A 16,676-nucleotide genomic window follows, 5' to 3' on the forward strand; every position below is an offset into this window, starting at 1 on the left:
GGCTTAAGCAGTAGCAAAATAGCTCAGGGAATGCGCCTAGGCCCAGAGTTCAAACCCCAAAATCACACACACACACACACACACACACACACACACACACACACACACACACGAGGAAAAATAATTCACTCATTTGTTTTCTTATTAAAACAGCCAGCCTTCTGTCAACAAGCCACTTTTAGCTACTAAAATTTAAAACCACATTTAAGAGCTTAGGTATATGTATTTAGATTTAGAAATACTTACAACCACTAAGTGGTAGTAATGAGATGACAAGTTATATAATTACCCTTTAAGTGCCTGTGCTTTTTACCTAAAAGATTTAGCATAGCTTATCCAAACCTGAAACTTAACAATTTAAAGCTAAAACCTTAGTCAATAATTATTATATAGTGTATCTGGAACTTCAGCTACCTTTACAGCTTGAAGTATCTAAAACTTGGTTTAAGAAGTCTGGAAAACCATTCTATGGCACCAAAGCAGGAGAAAAAAAAAATCTAATCTCTATTAGGAGTGAGGAGAGGCAGAGGGGAAAACAGGTCAGAGGAGGAAAACGGGGAAGGCCTGAATGATAACAACAGTTTCTGCAAATTATCAAGATTTAAAAGAAAAAAAAACATAAACCTGAGCTGGGAATGTGGATTAGTGGTAGAGTGCTTGCCTAGCATGCATGAAGCCCTGGGTTCGATTCCTCAGTACCACATTAACAGGAAAAGCTGGAAGTCGCTCAAGTGGTACAGTGCTAACCTTGAGCAAAAGACTCTTAGGGACAGCTCCCAGGCCCTGAGTTCAAGCCCCAGGACTGGCCAAAATAATAATAATAATATACTATTTAGAATTCATTTTTAATCCTATCCATCTGTAGAATTTCCACTGTACATAAAGACTCGAATAATATTTTACAACCTAGAGTTCTTTTTTTTTTTTTTTTTTTTTTTTTTTTGCCAGTCCTGGGCCTTGGACTCAGGGCCTAAGCACTGTCCCTGGCTTCTTTTTGCTCAAGGCTAGCACTCTGCCACTTAAGCCACAGCGCCACTTCTGGCCATTTTCTATATATGTGGTGCTGGGGAATCAAATCCAGGGCTTCATGTATATATATATGAGGCAAGCACTCTTGCCACTAGGCCATATTCCCATCCCCTATCCTAGAGTTCTTAATCTTTCCAGAAGACAACAAAATCAAACTTACCTGACAAAAACTTCCCTAAAAAGGCACTCTAACAGAGGTTCTGGAGATATTGTCATCAATTTCAAAAAGTTAAATACAAATTATACATATAAAAAGTAAAATTCCACTGGGAATATGGCCTAGTGGCAAGAGTGCTTGCCTTGTATACATGAAGCCCTGGGTTCAATTCCTCAGCACCATATATATAGAAAACAGCCAGAAGTGGTGTTGTGACTCAAGTGGCAGAGTGCTAGCCTTGAGGGACAGTGCTCAGGCCCTGAGTCCAAGGCCCAGGACTGGCAAAAAAATAATAATAAAATTCCACAGGTCATTTGCAAATACAGACTGGTAAACCTTCTAAGTTATTATTTCATCATAACATTTCTTAAACAGGTCCTGTTCTGGTGTTTATTCATTCATTCAAACCCTAATTATGATGGCTGGATACTGTAATAGGTCATGTATAAAGTATTTCAGAAATATAATGGAAGGAGGAAATTAGTTCTGCCTGGGCAGGTTTCATAAATACAACACCTAAATCCTGGAAGCATAATTTAGCTCTCTAGGTTTCAGACTATTTCATATGTCTATTTCTGGTTACAAAAATTCACAGAACTTGGCTGGGGATATGGCCTAGTGGCTAGAGTGCCTGCCTCGTATTCATGAGGCCCTGGGTTCAATTCCCCAGCACCACATATACAGAAAATGGCCAGAAGTGGCGCTGTGGCTCAAGTGGCAGAGTGCTAGCCTTGAGCAAAAAGAAGCCAGGGACAGTGCTCAGGCCCTGAGTCCAAGCCCCAGGATTGGCCAAAAAAAAAAAAAAATTCACAGAACTTAACTTTAGCTTAGGTAAGTCTTTAAAGATCATTTGGTATTGAAGTTTCCCCATCTTTAAAGTAACAAAACCTAGCTGGTCACCACCAGTGGCTCAAGGCTGTAATTCTAGCTACTCAGGAGGCTAAGATCCAAGGATCACGGTTCAAAGCCAAGAGGGACAGGAAAGTCTGTGAAACTTGCATCTCCAGTTAACCCCCAGAAAACCAGAAGTGGTGCTGTGGCTCCAAGCAATAAGAGTGCTAGCCTTGAGCAATAAAACTCAGGGACAGTGCCCAGGCCCTGAGTTCAAGCCCCATGACCAACAACAACAACAATAATGTAACAAAACCTCTCCTTCAAAAGCATTTAAGGGGATGGGAATATGGCCTAGTGGTAAAGTGCTCACCTCATAAACACGAAGCCCTGGGTTTGACTCCTCAGCACCACATAAACAGAAAAGGCCAGAAGTGGCACTGTGGCTCAAGTGGTAGGGTGCTAGCCTTGACAAAAAGAAGCCAAGGACAGTGCTCAGGCCCTGAGTTCAAGACCCAGGACTGGCAACAAAAACAAAACCAAACAAAAGCAATTAAAATGTCAAGATATAAAACACTTAAAGATAAAACATGCTTTTGAAAGTCTAAGTTTTTAAACAGTGATGTTAATCAACCTCCATTATAAAAATAAGAAAGCTGGGGCTGGGAATATGGCCTAGTGGCAAGAGTGCTTGCCTCGTATACATGAGGCCCTGGGTTCAATTCCCCAGCACCACATATACAGAAAATGGCCAGAAGTGGCGCTGTGGCTCAAGTGGCAGAGTGCTAGCCTTGAGCAAGAAGAAGCCAGGGACAGTGCTCAGGCCCTGAGTCCAAGCCCCAGGACTGGCCAAAAAAAAAAAAAAAAAAAATAAGAAAGCTGAGGCATAAGACAATAATTTAACAAAGGCCTCAAGACTGCGATACACCAATTTATGCCTATTAAGAACACCAATACTAGGGCTGGGAATGTGGCTTAGTGGTAGAGTGCTTGCCTTGCATGCATGAAGCCCTGGGTTCAATTCCTCAGCACCACATAAACAGAAAAGGCCAGAAGTGGCATTGTGGCTCAAGTGGTAGAGCAAAAACAAAAAAGAAGCCAGGGACAGGGCTCAGGGCCTGAGCCCAAGCCCGAGGACTAGCAAAAAAAATTTTTTTTAAAGAATACCAATACTAGGCACCTGTGGCTCACACTTGTAATCCTAGCTACTCAGGAGGCTGAGACCTGAGGATTCTGGTTCATTTGACTCTTATCTCCAATAAGCCACTCAGAAAACCAGAAGTGACCTGTGGCTCAAGTGGTAGAATGCCCAGGGTTCAAGGCCCAGGACTGACAAAAAAAAAAAAAAAAGAATGCCAGTAACTTGAGACTTTGAGGGTAGGAATGGGAAAGGGGGAAATGAGAGAAAACAAAGGAAGGATGACATTGACCAAGAAGCACTGTACTCATAACCTGACTTATGTAACTGTAACCCCTTAGTACAACTACTTCATAGCCACACTAATATTTTGTAGGGGGATGGTCACTTGAACTCTAGGCCTGGGCATTGTCCCCGACCTCTTCAGCTCAAAGCTAACACTCTACCAGTTGAGCCACAATGCTACTTCCTGTTTTCTGACCTTTTTTTTGGAGATAAGAGTCTCACAGACTTTCCTGCCTGGGCAGGCTTTTTTTTTTTTTTTTTTGCCAGTCCTGGGCCTTGAACGCAGGGCCTGAGCACTGTCCCTGGCTTCTTTTTGCTCAAGGCTAGCACTCTGCCACTTGAGCCACACCACCACTTCTGGCTGTTTTCTATATATGTGGTGCTGAGGAATCGAACCCAGGGCACTTCATGTATACAAGGCAAGCACTCTTGCCACTAAGCTATATTGCCAGCCCCCTGGTCAGGCTTTGAACAGAGATCCTCAGTGCTCAATTCTCAGCCTCCCAAGTAGCTAGGATTACAGGTGTGAGCTATGCACACCCAGCAATAATTTTTTTTAAATTAAAGAATATGAATATTTAGCCGGGTGCTGATAGTTCATGCCTGTAATTCTTGCTACATAAAAGCCTGAGATCTAGAGATCACAGTTCAAAGCCAACCTAGGCAGAAAAGTCAGTGAGACTCTTCTCTCCATAATTAACCAACCACCAAAAAATGGTGGAGTGGAGCTGTCACTCAAGTGGAGGAGTGCTGGCCTTGGGCAAAAATAGCTCAGTGACTATACTTGGGCCCAGAGTTCAAGCAGAAGGGCAGGCACCCAAAACAAAACAAAGAAAAAAACTACCAGTATTTGTTAAGAATGTCAGTTCCAGCAGTGCACCAGTGGTTCATGCCTACAATCCAAGCTACTCAGAAGGCTGAGGTTCAAAGCCAGCCAGGGCAGGAAAGTCAAGAGGCTCTGATTTTTAATAAACCACTCAGTGAAACTGTTACCTCTAATAAACCACTCAGAAATCGAACTGCTACTGTGGCTCAAGTGGTAGAGCACTACCCTTGAGCTGAAAAGCTCAGGGACAGTGCCCAGGCCCAGAGTTCAAGCCCCATGACCAATCCAAAAAAAAAAAGGGGGGGGGGATGTCTATTCTGAACTGGGAGAGTACAAAAGAAAAGGATGATGTTGTCCAAAAAGAAATTTACTCATTACCCGACTTATGAAATGGTAAACCCACTGTATAACATCTTTACAATAATAAAACTAATAAAGGAATTTTATACCTGTTCTGTTAAGGATATCTCCTTTGAAGTCTTGCCTGACTTTTTCTCCATGTGGAATTCCTCTTCCACCTCAATACACTTATCACTTCCTGCCTTATCATATCCTTGCTTCTATAAAACTTTAGTGCCCTAATTTTACTTTTAAAATGTGTCTGTCATACCCACTACAGTGTTTAAGTTCCTCTCTGAACTAAAGGACTGTCTTAATCATCTTTTGTTATTTTGTCACCCAGAATAAAAAGGTTTTTTGACCAAGAAACATTAAACGTAGCTCAGCACCTGGCACACAATAGGATACTACATCTAAAGAAGTTAGAATCTATTCTGATACATCAGCTATTATTAACTTTACAGAGGAAAAAACTGGCACTATTACTGAAAACTTAATTCAGAATGCAAAAACTAAGCAACTTTTAAAATCAAGTTTCAACTTGCTTATTTACATATTACCAATACAACCACATCTTTGATAAGAAAAAGAACATTTAGCTCAGTTATCCTGGAAACCTGGGGAACATGATAGAGAACTATGTTCTGTCAGTAGACCTGGAGTGAAGGCAAAGGAAAAAATGGGCTGGTCTTAAAACTCTAGAGCTGTATCTATCTATTTTCTAGACTTCTGTTTTAGTCATCTGTGAAATGGAGAGGGAGGGAGTATAGAATGAAAAAGATTAACTCTAACCACTGCAGACTTGTAAGAAATTTGGCCCACAATTCATCTGCCCTTCTTCTTGCTGTTGTTGTTAACTAAACATGAAAGCGTTTACAAAAATCAGCAAAAGGTGTTTAGAGTCAGATGGCCAGGGTTTTCCATACCAGCTGATATTTAGCTGTGTAATTTTGAGCAAGAAGCAAACTCTCTAGGTCTCCATTTCCTTAAACCTGTAAAATGAAGTTGTTGGACAATTTGAACGGTTTAAAATAAATCATTATCACTATATTCTCTATGAAATAAGCTAACCTGAAGGAAATATTCAGGTGGGCACTGACTCAACAAGTAAAGACCATTCCTGTAAGAACCAAAGGTAGAGAGCACTTCAGGAATGAAATCTTAAGCATGTCTACCACTCACCCAACGGAGGCCCAAGTCCTCTTGGCTTTTTGGAAGAAGTCACAAACCACTGTAGTTATAAAGAAACAAGCCACCCCATCTTAGGCCACCAATGATGCAAAGTTCTTTTACTGAAGACACGCCATCCTCAAGTGACTTTTATACACACACACAGCTTTACCTCTCATCCTCTTAGAAGCAGCCGAATCTTTGACAGTGGTTAATAGTCCCTTTATAGACTCCCTCTCCAAAATTAAGATCCCAAATCTATCCGCCTTTCCGCCCAACATCTAGCCTGCTCTGTTTCTTGCTTTAGAGCTTTGATCAAAATTCCTCAAAAGCGCTGCAACCCGACCGCTCGAGGAATCGTCTCTCATCTGCTCAGCTGACACACGGGAGCCCCCAACTCCCCTGGCCACCACCCACCCACCCCGCCAACCCACTCAGGGAAGCATGGGGGGGGGGGGAGTGTGTGCCCTGTTGCTCTTGCAGGAGAGAGCAGAGACAAGAAGTCACCTGGACACCAACAAGAGGCCCGCACACCCAGTCCCCTCCCCGGCCCCAGCTCCCTTCCCTCACCGGTATTGCTTGGGGTCGCTGGGAGACTTGACGATCTCGGGGTCTCCGGCGTTACAGAGAAACACCCTCCGTCCCTCTTCCTCAGATTCATCCGCTCCGGGACGGGCGGCGCGGCCGCTCTCGCCCAGCTCCTGCCCATTGGGCTGCAGGTCAGGGCAGCTGCAGGTGGATTTGGCCTTGTTCCTTCCAGGCATGGTTGGAGCAGGAAGTGGTCTGGTAGAGTCCACGCACCAACCCCGCGCCCCGCTTCTCCCCGGCGCCGCCGCTAGCTCCCGCCCGGCCTCACACGTCCACTTCCTCCCGGTGGCCCTGACTGCAGCGACCGTGACTCTCCTCAGCATTCACCACCGAGCCGTGGAGATGGACATCCCGCTCCCCAGGGCCCAACCTCTCCACCCACTCCTCCAGCCGCTCCTCCTCCTCCGCTTCCCAGAGGGGGTGGTGGCGGCGGCGGCGGCGGCGGCGGCGGCGGCGGCGGCCGGCGCTGGTGCTGCCGCAGCCGCTGGGGAGGACAGGCCTGAACCCTCCCCCAACCGGGTCTCTCTCACGCCAACTTCCCTCATCCCCCCGCCCTCCGGGCCGCCGGTGACGTTGCTGACTCTAGCCAATCATGAGGCAAGAAAGCTGTCACGCTCATGGAAACAACCAATAGGAGCAGAGAAGAACACCAACGGGACCAGGCTGGATTCTTGGTACACCCAGAGAGCACTTCGAAACCTGATGTGGGCGGGGCGAGGAGAGGAGGTGAGGAGAGCGGCGCGGAGGACGCTGGGAGCGGTGCGCTCGACCCTGTCTGTGACGTAGCCGGGGTTGGTTAGAGGCCGTCCCAAAGTAGTGCTCCGCCACCCAGAGAAAAATATTCCCCAACGAGAAAACAGTTCAGAAGCCAGAGGAGAAGCTGACTCCCAAAGCCTTGATTCCAGTTGGTATCACATGTGCGCACCCTGCCCCTCATAATCGAGGCGGATCCTTTGACTCGACACATTAAAAAGCAGAAAAAAGAAAGAATGAAAAAGCCAGGCGCCTTTGGCTCACGCCTGTAATCCAAGCTACCCGGGAGGCTGAGATCTGAGGATACAACGACTATTTACTAGAGGAACAAATGTTAGAGAAAACATAGGAGCAAATTTTAAGGAATTTTAGAATTCAAAGATACACTTATCTTAACTCCATGGTCCACCTTTATTCCCCCACCCCCTTATTTTTTTGGTCGTGGGACTTGAACTCTGGGCCTGGGTCCTGTCCCTGAGCTCTTCAGCACATGACTAGGCTCTACCACTTTGAGCCACAGTGTCACTTCCAGTTTTTTGGTGGTTAATTGGGGATAAGAGTCTCATGGACTTTCCTGCCTGGGCTGGCTTTGAACTGAGATTCTCAGATCTCAGCCTCCTGAGTAGCTAGGATTGCAGGTGTGAACCACCGGTGCCCAGTCTTTATCCACCTTTATATTTTGAGTCAGAGCAAGTGGTAAGTCTGAAATGTTGATCCTGCATTGATGTTACGGGCCCATTAGACTTTCAAGCCCCAAATTATCTCCCTCAGAGTCCAAGATTCTCCCATTAGTAACTCTTAACTTCTATATAACTCCTCTTAAATGCCAATAACCCTCCTGAAAAGAGCGGGGATAAAAATAACACCATGTTGTTAATGAATTTGTTTTATTTTTCCCCCTGTTTTGGGAGCACACTGTGGGCAACTGGAGATCTTTAAACCTGGGGTGGGTAAGTAGCTTGTTAACTGTGAGAGAAAACACAGCATACAGGAAACAAGAGAAATAGTATCTTGGGGCTGGGAATAGGGCCTAGTGGTAAAGTGCTCACCTCGAGAAATAGTATCTTCAAAAAGCTGTTCAGGACCCACCCTCTAAGAAATTATACCTTTGGTGCTCAAGTTACTACCTTTCCCACTCACTGATTGCTATCCATATTTGGCAACTCTGGATCTAGGTCAAGAAACAGGTATATTCTTAGAATCTTGTAGGAGACTAAATGGGTACACCATGTCAACAAGTTTGAGTGATAGTAAAAATAGTTTTTCTTCTATACCATAAATACAACTCTAGAAGGAATTTAGCATTCAAACTTCAGTTAGAAGTGACTCTAAGAATACTTTACGCCGATAAAATTTTATTCTATAAATTAAGCCCAGTTAAATGTTCCTCATTACTGGTCTGAAAATACAGATTTTGAAACTGACTGGAATGGAGAATGTGTAGACCCAAAAATGATATTAATAATATATAAATCAGATCATATTACTCCTCATTTTTAAAAAATGGCTTCCTTTTGTACTTTCAGTAAAATCTAGATGTTTGCTATAGCCTGTAGAGGTCACTTATGATTTTTGTTTTTTCTCTATATCTATAATGTCATCTACTATTTTTCCCTTCACTCTAGCCATGCTGGCTTGCTTGCTTGCTTGCTTGCTTTTTTCCATACTAAGATTTGTGTTCCAGGCCTTGTATTTGCTCTGCTTTTTTCCTCAGCTGGCATTCTACCTCTTGAGTCACACTTCCAGTCTATCTTTTTACCCATTGTTCTGAAGAAGGACTCTTGTAGACTTTTCTGCCCCAGTCTGGCTTTGAACCTCAGTCCTCCAGATTTTAGCCTCCTGAGTAGCTAGGATTATAGGTATGAGCCACCAGTCAGTCTATGGCTATACTAGCTTTCTTAAAGTCCTTCAAAACTCTAGGATATTCCCTTTTTCTTTCTTTCTTTTTTTTTTTTTTTTTTTTTTTGCCAGTCCTAGGGACAACTCAGGGTCTGGGCACTGTCCCTGAGCTTCTTTTGCTCAAGGCTACCACTCTACCACTTGAGCCACAGCACGATTTCTTTTTTTTTTTCTGTTTATATGGGCTGAGGAATCTAACCTAGGGCTTCATGCATGCTAGACAGCATTCCACCACTAAGCTACATTCCCAGCCCAATAGTACTCCTTTGTTTGTTTTGTTTTTTTGCCAGTCCTGGGGCTTGAACTCAGGGCCTGAGCACTGTCCCTGGCTTCTTTTTGCTCAAGGCTAGCACTCTACCGCTTGAGCCACAGTGCTACTTCTGGCTTTTTCTATATATGTGGTGCTGAGGAATCAAACCCAGTGCTTCATGTATACGAGGCAAGCACTCTTGCCACTAGGCCATATTCCCAGCCCTCTGATAGTGCTTCTTTAAAGCTCTTTTCTGCTCTTATGCCTGGACTCTTTAAAGTTTGTATTTCTGACTCCTAATTAATTATATAACAGATTAAATGTCACTCTGAAAAGAAGCTTTTTCTCACAATTGTAAAATAATATGCATTATTTGCAATTATATTATTTATTCATATATGAGTTCATTGTCTACATGCCCTGTCAATATTACAAGTCCATTAGAGAGTGGCACTTTTGTCTTTTTCCTATCAAATCCCTAGAATCAGAAAGAGTACCTCAAATATATTAAAGAGTCAAGAAATGCTTGTTAAATTAACAAATGAAGCTGGGAGAGAAGACCACTGAAATAGGAAGATCCCTGACAATGCATAAGAATGAGATTAGCTGAGTAGGAGAGCTAGCCTCTATCTTTGGGTGTAGAAAGACACTGTAGTTACAGATGTAGCGAAACTTTTAAACAGTTACAAACAGTGGGAATTTAAGAGTTCTTATCTGACATCAGCCCCAGCCTCCACTTTCTTTGTGAAATGTGATATAAAGTCAAAGCTGAAGTATAATAGGTTCTGCCTGCCTGCCTGCCTTCTTTCCTTTCTTCCTTCCTTCCTCCTTCCCTTCCTCCCTTCCTCCCTCTTTTTCTTTCTTGAGCTTAGTTCTGACCATGTAGCTTATCCTAGCTTATACTTTTTTTGTGTGTACCAGTCCTAGGGCTTGAACTCAGGGCCTGGGTGCTATCCCTGAGCTTTTGTGCTCAAGGCTAGCTCTCTACCACTTGAACCACACCTCCGTTTCTGACTTTTTTTTGGTAGTTCACTGGAGATAAAAATCTCACAGACTGGGGCTGGGAATGTGGCCTAGTGGCAAGAGCGCTTGCCTTGTATACATGAAGCCCTGGGTTGGGTTCCCCAGCACCACATATATAGAAAATGGCCAGAAGGGGCGCTGTGGCTCAAGGGGCAGAGTGCTAGCCTTGAGCAAAAAGAAGCCAGGGACAGTGCTCAGGCCCTGAGTCCAAGGCCCAGGACTGGCAAAAAAACAAAAACAAAAAAAAAAAAAACAAAAAACCTCTCAGACTTTTTCTGCCCAACCTGGCTTCAAACCCTGATCCTCAGGTCTCAGCCTCTTGAGTTAAGTAGCTAGGATTACAGACCTGAGCCACCGGCCCTTCAACTTTTAATTCTCCTTCCTTTACTTCCTGAATGCTAGGATTACAAATGTATCACCACATCCAGTTGCATTCTAATCTTTAAATATGATATGCAAAGTAGCAAATGTCATAACTCACATTTCCTAAAAGGACAAGTTAACTATCATTAAGAAAGCATCTGGCTAGGCTCTGGAGGCTGACACCTGTAATCCTAGCTACCCAGGAGGCTGATATCTGAGGACTGGGACTGAGGTTCAAAGCCAGTCCAGACAGGAAAGTCTGTGAGACTCTTATACCCAATTAATCACCAAAAAAAAAAAAAAAAGTAGAGTGATGTCTTAAAGTGGTAGAGCACTAGCCTTGAGCAAAAATTCCTCCAAAACAGCACCCAGGCTCTGAGTTCAAACTCCACGAGCAACAGAAGAAAGAGGAGAGGAAGGAAGGAAAGAAGGAAGGAAAGGAAGGAAGGAAGGAAGGAAGGAAGGAAGGAAGGAAGGAAGGAAGGAAGGAAAGAAGGAAGGAAGGAAGGAAGGGAGAAAGGAAGGAAGGAAAGAAGGAAAAGAAAGCATCTGGCTAAATCTCAAGCAGATTGTGAACCTACAACTCAACCAGTCTAAGCAGAGAGGTAGAGCCTGCTATGTTAGGGATAAATAGGGGAGCGGCCTGCCTGTTCTGTGTGCTTGCTTGCCAGATTTCTGGCTGATGGCACACCCTTCTGCAGAAGTAAAATTTGCCTTCCTAAAAACAATTCTTTTTTTAAAAAGGGGGGGGGATGGGAATATGGCCTAGTGGTAAAGTGCTTGTCTCTTATACATGAAGCCCTGGGTTCGATTCCTCAGCACCACATATATAGAAAAAAGCCGGAAGTGGAGCTGTGGCTCAAGAGGTAGAGTACTAGCCTTGAGCAAAAGAAGCCAGGGGGGCTGGGGATATAGCCTAGTGGCAAGAGTGCCTGCCTCGGATACACGAGGCCCTAGGTTCGATTCCCCAGCACCACATATACAGAAAACGGCCAGAAGCGGCGCTGTGGCTCAAGTGGCAGAGTGCTAGCCTTGAGCGGGAAGAAGCCAGGGACAGTGCTCAGGCCCTGAGTCCAAGGCCCAGGACTGGCCAAAAAAAAGAAGCCAGGGACAGTGCTCAGGCCCTGAGTCCATGTCCCAGGACTGGCAACAAAAACAAAACAAAAAAAGGTGAGGGGGGGCTGGGAATATAGCCTAGTGGTAGAGTGCTTGCCTAGCATGCAGGAAGCCCTGGGTTCAATTCCTCAGCACCACATAAACAGAAAAAGCCAGAAGTGGCGCTGTGGCTCAAGTGGTAGAGTGCTAGCCTTGAGCAAAAAAGGAAGCCAGGGACAGTGCTCAGGTCCTGAGTCCAAGCCCCAGGACTGGAAAAAAAAAATCTGGGGCTGGGGATATGGCCCAGTGGCAAGAGTGCTCGCCTCGTATACATGAAGCCCTGGGTTCGATTCCCCTGCACCACATATACAGAAAATGGCCAGAAGTGGCGCTGTGGCTCAAGTGGCAGAGTGCTAGCCTTGAGCAAAAGGAAGCCAGGGACAGTGCTCAGCCCCTGAGTCCAAGGCCCAGGACTGGCCAAAAAAAATCTGGTTAGCCAAGCATCAGTGGCTCATGCTTGTAATCCTAAACTACTCAGGAGTCTGAGTAGTGGTACACACACACACACACACACACACACACACACACACACACACACACACACAGCCAGACTAGGTAGATAAACCTGAGAAACTCTTATATCTCCAATTAACCAGCAAGAAGCCAGAAGTGAAGGTGTGTCTCAAGTGGTAGAATGCTAGCCTTAAGTAAAAAAACCCAAACAACAGCAAAAGATCCTGGGTTCAAGCCCCAGTACTAACACACACACACACACAACCAAACAACAACAGAAATGTAAAGCAGTGTTCAAGCAATGGTGAAGATATGTCAAAACAATATAGGATTCATGATAAACAGATTAATAAGTGAAGAACGAATTAAGTGGAGATAACTTTTGTACAATGTAATACCAAAAGTGAACACAGAAAGAATAATAGAATTAGGAAGAAATTATCATCTGGCAATTATAATTAATTCAACCAAGAAATATCTAAAAATTATTAACTACTTGAAGAAAATTTGATGAGGGAATTATTGCATGGTCTCAAAGTATCTCTCCACAAATAGATTGGTTTGTTTTTTCTTCAGTGCTGGGGACTGAACCCAGAACCTTATGCATGGTATGAGGGTACCCTACCTTTGAACAAGAACCTCAGTCCCACAAAATAGTTATTAAGAAGAGAGAACAGGGCTGGGAATGTGACCTAGTGGTAGAGTGCTTGCCTAGCATGCATGAAGCACTGGGTTCAATTCCTCAGTACCACATAAACAGAAAAAAAAAAAAAAACAGAAGTGGCACTGTGGCTCAAGTGGTAGACCCCTAGCCTTGAGCAAAAAGAAGCTCAGGGGCAGTACCCAGGCCCTGAGTTCAAGTCCCAGGACTAAAAAAAGAAGAGACAACAAGGCTGGGCACCAGTGGCTCATGCCTGTAATCCTAGCTACTCAGGAGGCTAAGACCTAAGGATCAAGGTTAAAAGTCAACCTGGAAAGGAAAGTCCATGAGACTCTTATCTCCAGAAGTGGCACTGTGGCTCAAGTGGTAAAGTGTTAGCCTTGAGCTAAAGAGCTCAGGGACAGCACCCAGGCCCAGAGTTCAAGCCCTGAGACAACAAAAAGAGAGAGAACAAGTGATTTTGTGAGTGTGTGTGTGTGTGTGTGATAACTGAGGCTTGAACTTAGGCCCTAGGTGCTGTCTGAGCCTTTTTGCTCAAGGCTACCACTCTACCACTTGAGCCACAGCTCACAGCACCACTTCTGCTTTTTTTTTTTTTTTTTTTTTTTTTGGTGCTGCTGGTGGTGGTTAATAACAGCCTCGTGGGTTTCCCTGCCCTGGCTGGCTTTGATCTGTAATCCTCAGATCTCAGCCTCCTGAGTAGCTAGCATTACTGGTATGAGCCACCAGTGCTCAGCTTCATAATCATTTTAGGAACAAATACTATATGTGATCTCTTTTTCTCCCCGATATACCTAAAACATAATTGCAACTATATTTCTGCATCTCAAGGATCATCAAAGAATAATGAATCTTACTTAGCCAATACCTCTTGCATACTAACTAGATATAAGGCACTGTAAATAATTTATTGCATGCATAGGATGCATTGCAGCCTAATAAACACCTACACAGCCATTAGCTCATTCAATGTTCATAACAACCCTTTGAGGTAGCACTGCCACAAAATTACAATGCACAGAGTAGAACAGATTTATCAGACGTCACATTGCTATTGCATAGCAAGATGAGAATGTGAATGTTGTTCTTCAGGTTCTTCAAATTCCAAGTCCAGTATTGTTTCCACTGCTCAATAGAAAACAAATAATCAGGGCTGGGAATGTGGCTTAGTGGTAGAGTGCTTGCCAAACATGCATGAAGCATAACACCCACAGTTTGATTCCTCAATACTCCATAAACAGAAAAAGCCAACGTGGCACTGTGGCTCAAGTCCAGGCCCTGAGTTTAAGCCCCAGGAATGGCACACACACACACAGAGAAACACACACACACACACACACACACACACAGAGAAACAGTCTAGATACTCATGGACTCTGCGTTCATTTTCTATTGCTTCTGTAAGAAATTAACACAAATGGACGCTTAGACATAAAGTCTGACACAAGTCACATTGGGTTGCAGTCCTCTTTTTTTATTTTGTTTGAGGTTTTTTTGGCTGTTGTTTTTGTTTTGGTTGTGCTGAAGATGGAACCTTCATACATGTTAGGCAAGTGCTCTTCCACGGATATAAATCCCAAACAGTTGCAATCTTTGTAAAGTTTCCAGGAGAGAATCTGTTTCCTTGCCATTTTCAGCTTCTATGTGCTGCTCATATTTTTGCATCTGTGTGTGTGTGTGTGTGTGTGTGTGTGTGCGCACGCGCGAGTGCGCGTGTGCGCGCCTGGGCCTGGGGCTTAAACTCAGAGCCTGGTCTCTGTCCCTTACCTTCTTTTTGTTCAAGGCTAGTGCTCTACCATTTAAACCACAGCTCCACTTTTTTTGGTAGTTTAGTGGAGATAAGAATCTCACAGACTTCCCTGTCCAGGATGGCTTGGAACCATGATCCTCAAATCTCAGCCTCCTGAGCAGAATTACAGGTGTCAGCAACTGGCACCTGAATGGAATAATTTTATTTTATTTTTTATTTTTTTATTTTTATTTTTGGCCAGTCCTGGGCCTTGGACTCAGGGCCTGAGCACTGTCCCTGGCTTCTTCCCGCTCAAGGCTAGCACTCTGCCACTTGAGCCACAGCGCCGCTTCTGGCCGTTTTCTGTATATGTGGTGCTGGGGAATCGAACCTAGGGCCTCGTGTATCTGAGGCAGGCACTCTTGCCACTAGGCTATATCCCCAGCCCTGAATGGAATAATTTTAACATCGTTTAAAAACCCATTTAAATCATGCACCTTAGCTAGTTTAGTGTCTCATGAATGAATTCTAATACACAGGATTGCAGGAGGATTATGAGTTGGATGACAATATCTCTATCTCTATCTAGCTATCATCTATATTATCTGTCTGTTATCTGGAAATTATACACTATAAGATTTTCCTAAGGGAGGAGTTTTTCAAGAGTCTTCAGATGGCTTCTCTGATAATATTAAGCATCTATCATAACAACAAGAAGTTGTCAAAAGTAATTCCACATCAGCTTGGGAAGTATAGTAGTATGTTATCATAGAGGCAGAAGTCTTGTATCAAATTCTATGTAAGAGCCACACAACATGGGGGAAATATGTTATTTCTCTTAGTCTCAACTTCTTCTTCGGCAAAGAGGTATTGATTTTCACTTAACAGAATTACTGTGAAAGATTCTTATTTATTTATTTATTTATTTATTTTTGCACCAGACCTGGGGCCTGAACTCAGGGCCTGAGCACTGTCCCTGAGCTTCTTTTTGCTCAAGGCTAGCACTCTACCACTTGAGCCACAGCGCCACTTCTGGCTTTTTCTATGTATGTGGTGTTGAGGAATTGAACCCAGTGCTTCATGTATTCAAGGCAAGCACTCTACCACTAGGCCATATTTTTATTGTAAAGATGATGAATGGGGGTTACAGTTACATAGCTCAGGTAATGAGTTCTTCTTGAGCAGTGGCATCTCTTCCCTTGTTTTCTCCCAATTTTTCCCTCTTGAGCTCCCTTCCCCATACATTATATAGTGTTCATTTTCTTTTCTTTTCTCTCTCTCTCTCTCTCTCTCTCTCTCTCTCTCTCTCTCTCTCTCTCTCTCTCTCTCTTTCTCTTTGGTCAGTCATGAGGCTTGCACTCTGGGCCTGGGTGCTGTCTCTGAGCTCTTCAGCTCAAGGTTAGCACTTTACCACTTCAAGCCATAGCGCCACTTCCAGTTTTCTGGTGGTTAATTGGAGATAAGAGTCTCATGGACTTTCCTGCCCAGGCTGGCTTTGAACCCCAATCCTCAGATCTCAGCCTCTCGAGTAGCTAGGATTACAGGCATGAGTCACCAGTGCCCAACTTATAGTTAATTTTCAGCATAGTGTCTAGTGAGTATCACTGCTAAGTTAGTACATCCTTTCTAATTTCTTTATACAATAAACCTGCTGACACAAGAATAAGTGATTTTTTCATCAACCACAAGGTGGCAGAAGAGTCATAGAAATACATGTCTTATTCATCAGGTATCTCAAGTTTTAGCAAGGATTTATTTTGAGTATAACAGGCTTATAAAGTAGGAAGAAGGGGGGCGGGCTGGGGATATAGCCTAGTGGCAAGAGTGCCTGCCTCGGATACATGAGGCCCTAGGTTCGATTCCCCAGCACCACATATACAGAAAACGGCCAGAAGCGGCGCTGTGGCTCAAGTGGCAGAGTGCTAGCCTTGAGCGGGAAGAAGCCAGGGACAGTGCTCAGGCCCTGAGTCCAAGGCCCAGGACTGGCCAAAAAAAAAAAAAAAAAAAAAAAAAGTAGGAAGAAGGGC

The 16,676-nt window shown here is 44.1% G+C and overlaps 1 protein-coding gene and 1 long non-coding RNA gene across 3 annotated transcripts in view; one reads left to right on the forward strand and one right to left on the reverse strand.

Moving 5' to 3' along the window:
* The window catches only part of Nrdc (nardilysin convertase), a 64,314-nt gene extending 57,460 nt beyond the window's left edge, over positions 1 to 6,854 (reverse strand). Inside the window, exon 1 of one of the 2 annotated variants that reach the window (XM_048351292.1) lies at positions 6,346 to 6,854. In XM_048351292.1, the coding sequence (XP_048207249.1) occupies positions 6,346 to 6,686 (341 nt within the window). In that variant the 5' untranslated portion in view covers positions 6,687 to 6,854. The remainder of the gene's footprint in view (positions 1 to 6,345) is intronic. The other variant, XM_048351293.1, reaches the window with a different exon arrangement.
* On the forward strand, positions 4,865 to 16,047 carry LOC125355153. The gene is made up of 3 exons (XR_007211605.1): positions 4,865 to 5,208; positions 15,813 to 15,819; positions 16,034 to 16,047. It is a non-coding gene; the product is annotated as an uncharacterized LOC125355153 (long non-coding RNA).
* The last annotated feature ends 629 nt before the right edge of the window (positions 16,048 to 16,676 follow it).

Source organism: Perognathus longimembris, chromosome 7 (genome assembly GCF_023159225.1).
Source record: "Perognathus longimembris pacificus isolate PPM17 chromosome 7, ASM2315922v1, whole genome shotgun sequence".
Classification (NCBI taxonomy): Eukaryota; Metazoa; Chordata; class Mammalia; order Rodentia; family Heteromyidae; genus Perognathus; species Perognathus longimembris.